Source organism: Aulostomus chinensis, chromosome 24 (assembly GCF_037954235.1).
Source record: "Aulostomus chinensis isolate RoL2024-O1b breed Wild chromosome 24, RoL_Achi_v1.0, whole genome shotgun sequence".
NCBI classification, from domain to species: Eukaryota; Metazoa; Chordata; class Actinopteri; order Syngnathiformes; family Aulostomidae; genus Aulostomus; species Aulostomus chinensis.
Window position 1 is genome coordinate 11,649,360 of NC_141343.1, and position 12,694 is coordinate 11,662,053.

Below are 12,694 nucleotides of genomic sequence, written 5' to 3' on the forward strand. Positions count from 1 at the left end.
AACCGACAAACAAAAGGGAAGAAGAAGAAGAAAAAACGAAGAAGAAGAAGAAAAGGCGAAGACGTCTAGTGCGCATGCGCGGTGGAAGTACTCCGTGTAGCAGGAGCGACTCACGGGGTTAAGGCTCGAACAGCAGCACCTGACACAGACATGGACTGTCCACGTTAATCTCCCTGAGGACATTTCCCTTAGACCGGGCAGTCTGAAGACGGAATTCATCTGTAACGTCACCGTAGTTTAAAACACGGAAGAAACATGGTGAGTTAGCGCGTCTCATTGGCTAAAGAGGCAGTATTCTTGTGCCAAGCTAGTGCTAGCAAGGTGTGAGGTTCCAGGAAGTGTCTACCTGCAGACCTTCACCTGTCCACTGTTCCGGCTGTCTCATACTCAGGAGCAGCTGTTAGCACGTCTGATATATTTGACACGAGTCATGAGTGATGTGTCTCGAGTAACCTGCGCGTTGAGCTGGTCTCCAAGTTATAGTCTGTGACAACCTGGAAGGTAACAGATGGCGGACATAAGTCAGCTACCTTGTCCGCCTGGTTGTTGATATACAGAGTTATTATATAGCAACACATGTTATATTAGCACGACTTGCACGGGAAATGTTTATCTATGAAGTTAAATTGAGTACTGCTCGTCATTGCTCTCGCTATTGATGCGTAGTGCTCCTCCTTTTTTAAACCCGTAGACATGTATTTTGCTTTGTGTGGTTGTGTGGTTTGGAATGGAATATCGATTCCAAATAGAAATCGTCATATACAGTAGCCGAATCAATAACTTTTAGATGATACTCAACTCTAACTGTGATGCTATGAAGGCTTCCATCTTGATCAGTCTGAACAATACAGGAGTTTATAAAGCAAGGCGTTGATAATTCATCCGTGTACATGTGAAAGGTGTCCGATCTAAATGTTTAAATGCTTTCAAACGTTTTTGTGAACCCCTGTTAATATGTACCCCTATGCTGTTGAATTATAAGCAAGGTGGAACTAACCTTCTGTACTGGAACTGAACTAAATGCATCCATCCATCCATTTTCTTCTGCTTATCCTGCTAAGGGTTGCGGGGGTGGGGGGGTGGAGCCTATCCCAGCAGCTACGGGTGAGAGGCGGGGTTCCAGTCCATCACAGGGCCAACACATAAGGACAGACATCCATTCACACTCACAGCCACACCTACGGTCAATTTAGAGCAGGGGTCTCAATCTGGTCCAGTAAAGGGCCGTGTGGCTGCAGGTTTTCATTCCAGCCAAGCAAAAGCAACATCTGATCCAACCAATGAGCTGTGAGGACACAGCTTGATTGATTTAAGTAGAATCAGGTGTTGCTTTTGTTCAGTTGGAATGAAAACCTGCAGCCACACGGCCCTTTACTGGACCAGATTGAGACCCCTGATTTAGAGTGTCCAATCAGCCTCGTCCCCTCTTGATGTCTTTGGACAGTGGGAGGAAGCTGGAGTACCAGAGAGAACCCACACAGGAACAGGGAGAACATGCAGACTCACACAGAGAGAATCTGAACCCAGATCATTCTTGCTGTGAGGCAACAGTGCAAACACCACTGCACCACCCATGCATTCATTCATACAGTTTGAATGTTTAAACCAGGGGTGGACAATCATGTGCCATGGAGGGCCGTGTGTATGCAGGTTTTCCTTCCAACCCAACACTTTAACAGGTGATCCCACTGATTAACACTCTTCTGTGGCTGAAGGAGTGTTAATCAGTGGGATCACCTGTTAAAGTGTTGGGTTGGAAGGAAAACCTGCATACACACGGCCCTCCATGGCACATGGTTCCCTACCCCTGGTTTAATCTAATCCTGTATATAAATTCATAAAACTATCACAGTGTTAAACGAAACTGACTCAATAAAATGTGTGTTGTTCAAACTGAAAGCCTGTTTTGGCCAACATAACCCAAAGGAAGGAGCCAATAAAGTTCAAGTTAGCATTCGTAGAAAGGAAATCTTAAAAATGCCCCTCCTCAGTTTTAAAACCAACAAAGCTGAAGCGGGTCTTGCTCTCAAGATTTGACTCTTTCTTACTTGCGTGTTTGATGAAGCACCAGGTCACATTTGATGAATGTGAAATGAAGCTGATTACACTGTGATAATGTCCACCATCAGTCTGATGTTGTTTTAACCTCCCTCCCTCCCTCAATGGCACCTCAGACTAAATTCTCCCGCCTCATTTTGCGAGTCGACAGATTTACTTCTCATTGGCATATCTGAGCTTTGTACAGAGTTGGCTGGCAGCGTCCCATTTCAAACAGTCCCGATCGTCACTCCCGAGAGACTCCGGTCAGACTGTGTTGACAGACACCAAAGGTTGTCAGACGTCCTCACTATATCGAAGATATCTGGTTTTATTTGTGGAGTTCTGCTCGCTGGATGGCGAGGTGGAGGAGCGGTTAGCGCCGTGGCGTTCTGCTCGCTGGATGGCGAGGTGGAGGAGCGGTTAGCACCGTTTCCTCACAGCAAGAAGGTTCCGGGTTGAAATCCATCAGCCAAAATATTCATAATATTTACATTTGTGCTTTATTTATTTATTTTTACATTTTTTTTGATTATTATTTTGGACAGAAATATTGTTCTATATCAACGTACATCCAGTAAATGTGCGTATTTTACCGCCGACAGGCTCAGATGGAGCTTTTAAGAGTACGACATCATGGAAAATTACCAGTCCATTCCTAAATTCCAATGTGGCATAGTTAACACTCAATTTTAGTTTCCACTTTTGACAAAATTGTGTGCTGTCAGAGGATTTAGTATCGATCATGATTTCTCCACACAGTAGTAAATACACACCCTTAATTCACCGTGAAATTTTATCAATCAGTGAAAAAGTAGCGACTGAGACGGGAAGCCTGGAATGAAAATGTGTCCTCGCGTAATAAACCAAGCGGATGTGCCGTTGTGTCCTCAAACATTCCGCACAGTTGGAGTTACTCAACCTTTGATTTGCCCCCTGCTGGACAGCAAAGACAACGCTCTCTGGCTTCACCTTTCAGGCCGACATGAATGCACGCGTTTAATTAGGACGACCACATCGCAGCGCGGAAAGGAATGTCAAAACGGTGAATGAAACCAATACTGAACATATCGTTCCTCCTCTCCTTGGTTTTCAAAGACATACATACATACGTGATTTTACCTTTTGGGTCAAATTACAACTGAACTAGCAGAAATTAATCAATCTAATAAAAAATACCGTAAAATGCATCATGCTAGGATACTGGAGTAGCAGAACTGGGGTTTATCAGTGTTGCATCAGCAGGAAATGGACTGCCCCTGTGATGAATAACTAAACACAACATGTTTCTGTTAAATGACAGGGTTTTGTTTTGTTTTTTTACTTGATTGAAAACTTATTTTAACACTGATAGAACTGAATCTTCTCACGGTTTCTGTTACGCCGCGTTTCAGATGCGTTTCATGCTGCTGTTCAGCCGTCAGGGGAAGCTGCGGCTGCAGAAGTGGTACACTGCCACGGCTGAGCGTGACAAGAAGAAGATGGTGAGGGAGCTCATGCAGATTGTGCTCGCCCGCAAACCAAAGATGTGCAGTTTCCTGGAGTGGAGAGACCTCAAAATTGTCTACAAAAGGTAAAAACGCGCCATCGCCCAAAGATCCTAACTGTGGAGTGAAGCGACTCGCGTGCTAACGTTCCTCCGCCTGTGAACATCACATTTGTCATTTTTGACGGAGCGGAAACGATTGGCATCATAAAAAGAGCAAATAAGAAGTCCGCAGGCTAGAGTTCTAGTTTGAGCTTATTACACTTATCACACTACTGATCCCCCGGAGCTGTTAATTTAGGAGGAAAGTAGAGTGTAAAACTACGACTAATTACTAATTCATCATTAAAACCCAGAGCAGTCGGACCAGTTCACCGAATGACGACTGACAGTCTGTGAGCTTTCCCCATGTCATACCCAGCGGACCAGTCAAACAGGGTGCCGAAGAGGCCAGGGTGCCAACCTTCGGCCCTCCAACACCCGGCAACCTGGAATGATGGTTGTGTTTTGTATCGGCACATGGAGCACTTGAGCGGTATTTGCAGTGGTCTAGCAACAGCCCGTTAGCTTACTCGTAGCCCGTTAGTCACTTTCTGCGAGCAAACTGCTCATGGCCTGGAATCCGTGACAACAGTTGATTGTTTTTTTTCCCGATGTACTCAAGGGAGGGGCAAATATTAGACAGGAGAAATGGCAGGGGGAGCTTCACAAACACATGAGAGACAGAGGCGACCATTGGAAATGAATGGACTTTGAGCGCATCATGTGATGTTCCAGACTTTGGAAACACACCACCGGAGAACAAGGACCCCCCCCCCCCCCCACACACACATCCTGCATGTGTCTCTGCAGTATCGTGATAACTGTATATTGACATAGAGGACACGTTAATGTCTCCACATTTTTCTCTAACTCGCAAGCGTACCAGTGACACAGTTTCGTCATTTTTGATGCCAGTAGCTTTACCTGGAAAAGTGAACTCCGATTGCTGGGCGAACTGGGATGCAGCTTGTGGGTGGGAAGGCCAACACTTCCAAAGTAAACAGAGGAAAGGTGCCGAAGTGAGGAACAGAATTCGGAGAAAACTCGGAGTAAAAGCAGCGTCAGCTAAGGGTACGTGCGTCACCTGCTCGCCAGGAGCTCTCCCTCTTGCGCAGCAATCCAGACTCCGCCCTCTCGCGAGCAAAGCCGAGTCCCAACTCTGCAAGACACTCGGGGGGGTCTTTGCTGGCGCTGCATCTCCCTCACATCATGTTTTGACCTGGCCTCACACACAGCTGAAGAAAAGCCAATGTAATAATCGTGTGTGTGTGTGTGTGTGTTTGTGTCTCAGGTATGCCAGCCTGTACTTCTGCTGCGCTATAGAAGAGCAGGACAACGAGCTCATCACCCTGGAGGTCATCCACCGCTTTGTGGAGTTGCTGGATAAATACTTCGGCAGTGTGAGTCTTCGAAGCTCTCGCTCCTTCCTCCGTTTAGTTTTTTGTTTTCTTTCCCTTTTTGAAAACTGTTGAACATCCATTGAGAGAGAACGAAGCAAAGTAGACCAGAAAACCAGATGTGCATCATCACTAAATGCATAATGGCACACAGTAGCTCATATCGAAGGGATTTTTCGTGTGTTCTTCTTTAAATTAGCAAATCGATTTGGACAAGAGATGAGTTGTAGGTCATTTATTGTTTTTAACCAACGTTTGTGACCACCACATTCTCTCCAACTTTTCAGAGCCGGATTTTCTAGCTTTCCTTCCTCCGCTTACGTCATCTTAATACTTTACTTCACTTTGACCCACTGTTAACCCACTTTGAACACACACACACACACACACACACACACACACACACACACACACACAGCATCCGTGTGAAGACTCTCCTCCAGTGAATATTTGTGTATGTGTGCGCAGGTGTGTGAGCTGGACATCATCTTCAACTTCGAGAAGGCCTACTTCATTCTAGACGAGTTCCTGATGGGAGGAGAGATCCAGGACACATCAAAGAAGAGCGTTCTGAAAGCCATTGAACAAGCCGACCTGCTGCAGGAGGTATGCTGGCGTCCTCATTTTACACGTACATCATTTAGACTGGGCGTCGGAGTAGGCCACAGATTTAGGAGTCATTTTGAAATGGGGACAGTGGTTTCCTGAGGCTGGAACCCTACCGGTAAAACAGAACGTTGATGAGGACACATATCAACAACTCAGGGACTTGAATTTGGCCTTTATGCTAAAGTGTGAAACTGAGAAGGACATCGTGAGACTGGGACGGGACAGAAATGGTGACAACAATAGAACAGTTTTGTGTTCTAGCAGTCAAATGCTTGGGGGCAGTTGCAAAGCTCCGTGGCAATATAACATCGCAAGGTCAATATCAGATCCCAGATCAGTCCCAATAATCCCCTCAACCTAACTTCTATCCATCCATCCATCCATTCTTTTTCTACCTCTTATCCTTGTAAGAGTCGTGGGGAGGGGGTGGAGCCTATCCCAGCAGCCTTCAGGTGAGAGGCGGGGTTCACCCTGGACAGGTCACCAGTCCATCACAGGGCCAACACATAGAGACAGACAACCATTCACACTCACAGTCACACCTACGGTCAATTTAGAGTATCAATCAGCCTCCATCCTGCTTCATGACATTGTGATGAAAAGGTTTTGAAGATACTGACACGTTGTCTCTGTGTCTTGTAGGAGGACGAGTCACCCAGGAGTGTGCTGGAGGAGATGGGCTTGGCGTAGCACACGGCACTGATCGTGAAAGACTAGACACTAAGACGGTGGACTGAATTTGTGGGGGCGGGACAGAATGTGGGCTTGGACATGCTTTGAGTGACAACACTGCTGCTGTGGCTAGATGTGCAGCCTTGAACTGGGGACGATAATCGGATGGATGCTCCTTGCTTTGGCTCGCCCTTTAGCTGTGTGTGTGTGTGTGTGTGTGTGTGTGTGTTTGATTTAAGTGTAGGGTACGGGACATGAGGTACGTTTGACTCGAATGTGTGTGCGCGTGTGTATGTTCTAAAAGCTTTGCTACTAAGAGTGTAGATGCAGCCATTAGAGAGCAAGCGAGGCAAGGTAGAGCTAGTCATGTGATGTGCTCTTGTCAGCTGACACCATCAACCGTGTCAACAATCGTCATGGAAAGACCAAACCAATGCGTGCGTGTGCCTCTTTCTACTTTCTGACTTCCCTAGTGTGTGTGTGTGTGTGTGTGTGTGTGTGTGTGTGTGTGTGTGTGAGAGAGACCACCAATAGAAGATCTCAAAAACACGGTTCGTTTTTTTTCAGATACGACTCAATATTTTCACTTTAGTTTCTGGCAAGAAATGAACCAACTATTTTTAGCAGTGGCTGAAGGCACAGAGTCATGAGTTTGACTCCTGTAGGTCTGGGCGATAGTGGAACTCTTTGGGACACTGGGAAAAAAAATATAAACATTGAAGCTTTCTACATGAGTTGTTGGTTTCAGGGGTTGGTTTGATTTGTTGAGGATTAAGTAACAGGCACATCTAAGTATTTACTTAAACTGTAACGCTCCCGTAGTATTGACCATCGTTGACAGTGACGCCATAAGAGATCTCATCAAAGACGGCGAGTGTCACGTCCATCCTGGATCGTCAGTGTGATCACCGGCCGGCAGACGGATGGATGGATGATGAATGAATAACTGGATGCAGTGTAGGAGTCGAGTCTTCCACCAGCAGCCCGGAGCCACTTATTCCCTCCTTCAGCAAGGTGGCGAGCACCTCGCTCAGATCCGATGAAAGATTCAACATCAAACCTGCTGTGTGGAAGTATTTTAGTTTTTCTTACATTCCAGCTTTTTTCTTTTTTTTTTCTTGAAAGATGATATGAATGAGTCTCCTGCAGATTCGGCGGTGGTGATACGAAATGGCTGCCGGTGATGTTCGTGCACACACACTCTCTCTAGTCAGTCTGGTCCTGAGCAAACAGTCCACTGTAAAACAAGCCGTGTCCGCAGCAGTCGGCCAGGCGCAAGGACGTCCTCCTCCCGGTTGGACCCAGTCAGACCCAGATCTGGTGATGAACGGTTGGTTTTGTCGCTGTATGTTTGCGTTGCATTATAGCGGCAACAGGACGGGGGGCTAAATCCAGAGGCAGTGCCAGAAACATCTGTCTCATTAGGACTTGCGACTTCACGTGAGCTCAGTTCTCATGGCGCCTGGTGAATGTTCCATCCTGCAGCAGAGCGGATTGTGAATTATGAACCAAAGACATTTGAGATGAGCCGTGAAGCTGAAAGTATCTTGACAGCGTGCGAGCCATTTAGATTTAGACCCGATGAGACGGAGGAAGGGCGGAGTCCGATATAACTGAACAACGTGCTAGCGTTTTAGCCGCTGCTGTTACACCAACACTGGATGGACCAGGAAGCTGTACGAGCCTCCACCAAATGACGCTATGTTGTTGTCATCTCTGATTTTACTGGTTGTTGCGGGCGATGATGCAAGTTTGACGTCCAGATGACAGCCAGGGTATCACTGTGATATAGATATGCAGCACCGACGTCAAGGTTCAAGCCTGTCTTGTATGCCCGCTAACATAAGGTCATGGAATATTCCCAGGTCGAGAAAAATAATAGCCTGAAATATCTGGAAAAGTTGCGAATATGAGAAAACCTTTTCAGTGAGGAGAGTTTTTCTGCACTAAGAAGCTTTAATTCAGCTTGATGTTCCCCTGCATGGCAGTGAGGCTCACTGGTATGCGATTGGTACTCGTGCCCGACATCCGGGGATCTGTTGGGACTGGAGAAGTCCAATGGGCACATCTCTAATGTTACAGACAGGTGAAAATACAAACAGGGTTACTCGCGTTTAGACTAGCCGAGGTTAATTTGCACGGATTATAAAGTTCCGCGTTTAAAGAGCGCAGAACTCAAAGTCGGTGCGAGCTGGACACTTATATGCTAGCTCAGCTGTTCTGATAATCATTTATAATCGACGGCGTTTGGGAAGATGCGTCGTGGTACTTTTTTCAACTCCCTTCAGTTCCGTAAATCAATGATAATCCTCCTTACTAAAAATCGTACCTGATTATTTCTGAGTAGACGGCCCGGTTGTGTTTGAACTCATCGGCTGGGTTTTACAAACAGAATCGTGTCTCGGACGTGACGAGCTTTTGACTGTGGTTCTTTTCTGAAACACGGGTCAGTCGATCATTGCAGGCAGCTGAAACGTTTTTAGTCGGCTCATTCGATGGCTTCTAGACAGTCGGCCGTTTGATGCGATGACATGACCGTATTTCAGAGCTGGTTTGAGCACTTCCGGCTTTTTTCTTTCCATTGAATCCCACAGAGGGGAACTTTTGTCAGCACAGCCTCAAAGTCGATGCAGTACTTTATAATATTCTGTAGAAGTAGTAGTGGTGTGTGTGTTATACAGGAATATTGTTGTCGACCTACACGTCTGTCTCAGGACAGACCTCTCCTCTGATGTCTTCATTGCGTTTGCAGATCTCGGCTGTGGTCCGAACCACAGGAGGTGGCGGGTGAATGTTTAATTTGTTTTTCAGAGGAGTAATTTAGGCTCAGCTTAAGTGTTTTCTTCTATCTGGGCCTTGTTGTTCTTCAGAGTTGCTTCAGTTAATCCAGCTTGACGGCAGATAGTTAGACACGTTTTTACCTCTTTAGATCGAGATGCTTGGACTCCTCTACGTCTATAGTGAATCGGCTGTTTCAATCCCCCAGGCCCACTGACGAGGAGGAAGATTGAAGTGCATCGCGCGCTCATACATGTGCATTGTTGGTCAAAGCAGATGTATGATGAGCTGCTCATTCAGGGTCTTCAGAAGCACAAAACTAGACTGAGTCAGGATCTGCTACACTCCCACAGCTGAGTTGTCCCATCTGCAGAGACTGTACACCAAGATGGGCGACGTACCGTCTAAAAGCGAAGCCAAACGTCTCCATTGCCTGTAAGTCAGGCATGTAAACTTCCATGTTAGCAGCGGGGCACAAGTACAATGCCGGACAGTGGTGTCTGCGGTACAAAAAGCTCTCACTAAGAAGATGGAGACACACCCTCGGATTCTGTCTCTCTGTGTTTTCACCGGCTCAAGATGGTGGCACCCATCCCCAGGGGAATTCCAGCTTCATGCTGGCGCAGATGCATTGTCCATCCAACCAGTCCGTTACTTGCTGGCTTTGACGGCAGTTGTAGAAAACTGGATTGCAAGGTGAACGTTCATCATCCCGACCGACAGTGAGACCTCCCACTTGTGTGACTAATCGCGTTTTTGGATGCGAACAATGGACTGCTACTGCAACACTGTACTTGGTAAACTAAGAAGGGGTCATAGGTCGGACATTGACAAAAAAAAAAAAACTAGGTGCAGTTCGCAGCAATGGCGAAGTTGCAGTTTTCCTGCGTGTACTTTGGCGTTGATGACGTTGCAGAGGTTAAGGGCTCATCATGCTGACTGTTGTGGAATAAGCTAGAGATGGAACGATGTACCATGTCAGCGCGAATGTGGCGATTTGGAGCGCCCGAAGATGTGTGAGGCGCCCACAGGTGAACACTATTAACACGTGTGTGTGTGTGTGTGTGTGTGTGTGTGTGTGTGTGAGAGAGAGAGAGAAATGATGAGTGTCTAATGTTCTGAGAAAATGACATATTTATTTAAAATTTCAGAATACTACACAGATTCTGACTATATAGTCTCAGATTATCATTGTAGTTTGTTTTTGAAAGTCTTAGTATGGCGCTGAAAAGGAACTTGTTGGTGCTGTGTGTGTGTGTGTGTGTGTGTGTGTGTGTGTGTGTGTGTGTGTTTTGTTCATTCATTCTGTAGGGATAGTCCCATTTCCGAAGGCCCACAATGATGTCGCTTTTGTTCCCTCCTCACACTTTGCTGCTGTGTTTACAGGACACTGACAACTTCCTCTCCATGAATTATCTTGAGGTTACACCACCAATCCTCCGACCTCTGCTGACCTCTACTTTTCTCTCTGTCCAAGGGACCTTCGTCTTCTTCATGCTGGCTGAGATTTGTTGAGCTTTGTCTTCGTCAATCAGCTCATCTTATGCAATTATTTAATCAGTTTGGTGGTTGTGTTCCTTAATTACTTAAGAAAATAGTTGTTGTTTTTTTATTATTCTTATTTTAACTCTCCTGTTGTTGTTGTTGTTTGGCTCCTTGGAAGAGTAAAAGTCCGGTGTAGGAGAGCAGATGCTCATTAAAAATGTGTGCGATATTCTACCAGTGTAAGGGACTCCGTGAAAGTGATTTTTCTAAAGAAATAAACATTTTAAGCTAAGTGAAATATTGTGTCCCTGTTGTTGTTGTTGTTGTTTTTGACAGTTAAAGAGACCGTCAGCTCAAACTTTCGCGAGTGAGACCGGTTCTGGAGGTCGGTGGTCATCGTGACCTAAGAAGAAATGCCAGTCATGCCTTGAGAAAATGAGTTTCAAAAGCACTTGGATGTTGTCTGCACCAGGACCCGTTGGTGGAGGCAAACAACCGAAACCCTGATTCTGACCAAAGGATCGCTGGTTCAATCCCTCGGGGACTTGCAGGATAACTCTCTGTGGCCATCGTGAAGAAGTGCACGCCCTGCCCTCATGACCACCTTTGAGTTGCTCATCAACAGAACCCTCAACTAGGGTTGGGCGTGGTTTGAATTTGAACCATTCCGATTCCGATTCCTCGTTTCGATTCGGGTTCCTAACGGCTCTCGATTCTTTTGAGAGGCGAGGTAAAAAAGTTCTTTCTTCGTGAATCTTAAATCTATGCACTTCTATGAACTTGACTGTGAATTTCTCACAGTAGATTTATCAAATCGATGACATCTTTCCCTTCGCCATAATGGCGAGCGGAGTCTGGTGAGCTGCCTGGCTAACGTGAGCAGGTCGGTGGTCTGTGGAAAAAAAAAAAAAAGGGCTGGGATTTGCGTTTGAGTTGACCCGCCGTTTGAGGCCAAGTGGAACTTGTTCGCTGCCTCAATGTTGGCGTAACACTCATTTTATCGCCTTATTTACCCGAGTGTGCGATGGTGGGCTGATTCTTTAGAGGCCACGGACAAAGCAGCTCTAGCTGACCAGCGGCTTCCCGTCAGCGGCAGAAAGAGCGGGAGCTCACTCTCCGGAGGGGAAATAGGAAGCGCCAGTGTTCTTGTGTCTCTGTCCAGCCAAATCTCCCATCGACTCATGTCATCGTTCATTTAGGGGACAGTTACATATCTTGTTGGCAAGATGCAAGTGTCATCTATCATTTTGACAATTTGCGAATCCTACGAAACGTCGTTTAGTTCGGAAGTCTCCAGTGTAATGACGGCTTTTTGCTTGCAGCAGTGCAGAGTGGGCTTTTTTTCTTCCCTCTCCCATTGCCAGCTTGTATCTACGACCCGTCCTATTTCAGACAGCAAATAAAATCTTTTTCAATCTTTAGCTTGTGTGACATTATTGAATAATTCAGTGGGAGGTCATGTTCTAAGTTTGATAATGTATCGGACCCTGACATGCAGGAATTGGATAGAGACAGCAACGTACCGTTCTCTTCAGGGGTGGCCGACGTCCACTACGTCATCGGTTTTGTTGCTTTGAGGAGTGTTTGTGCAGTCAACTCACGCATTTATTTTTGAAAGGCCTCCCCTTTCCAAATGATTTCTATAGGCCTTTTCCCTACGGTGGCCCTGAGGGGCAGAATGCAACATTTCCCAAAACGCAAATACATTTCAGATTACGGAAAGAGTCGAGACGGGCGGGGTTCACCCTGGACAGGTCACCAGTCCATCACAGGACCAACACATAGAGACAGACAACCATTCACTCTCACAGTCACACCTACAGTCAATTTAGAGTATCAATCAGCCTCGTCCCCTCTTGATGTCTTTGGACTGTGGGAGGAAGTTAGAGTACCAGAGAGAACCCACACAGGAACAGGGAGAACATGGAGACTCACACAGAAAGATCCATGCTGGAGCCGGGATTTGAACCTGGAATTTTCTTGCTGTGAGGCGACAGTGCTGACCACTGCACCACCGTGCCTCCCCAAACACAATCATATACACCTTAATATCTCGGGGATAAGTTATTTTTAAAGACTGTAAGTTTTCCTGAAACTGCAATGCCCCAGTGAGGGGGTTTGATGAGAGAGTTAAGGCGTGTTCACGCCAAACCCGCGTCGCGTTTGGCGTGAACACGCCTTTAGACTG

General features: G+C 46.3%; 1 protein-coding gene across 1 annotated transcript; it reads left to right on the top strand.

Moving 5' to 3' along the window:
• The first annotated feature begins 37 nt into the window (after positions 1-37).
• ap1s1 (adaptor related protein complex 1 subunit sigma 1) lies at positions 38-10,816 on the top strand. The gene is made up of 5 exons (XM_086197015.1): positions 38-258; positions 3,432-3,610; positions 4,857-4,965; positions 5,431-5,568; positions 6,214-10,816. Exons 1-5 carry the CDS (start codon positions 256-258, stop codon positions 6,259-6,261), a joined length of 477 nt encoding a protein of 158 aa, XP_086053141.1. The 5' UTR covers positions 38-255; the 3' UTR covers positions 6,262-10,816.
• The last annotated feature ends 1,878 nt before the right edge of the window (positions 10,817-12,694 follow it).

Bases quoted from the DNA above. Each gene is read 5' to 3' on its own strand.
- ap1s1 (XM_086197015.1), top strand. The intron at 4,966-5,430 runs GTGAGTCTTCGA...ATGTGTGCGCAG, and splicing joins TGGATAAATACTTCGGCAGT to GTGTGTGAGCTGGACATCAT. The intron at 5,569-6,213 runs GTATGCTGGCGT...TGTGTCTTGTAG, and splicing joins AAGCCGACCTGCTGCAGGAG to GAGGACGAGTCACCCAGGAG.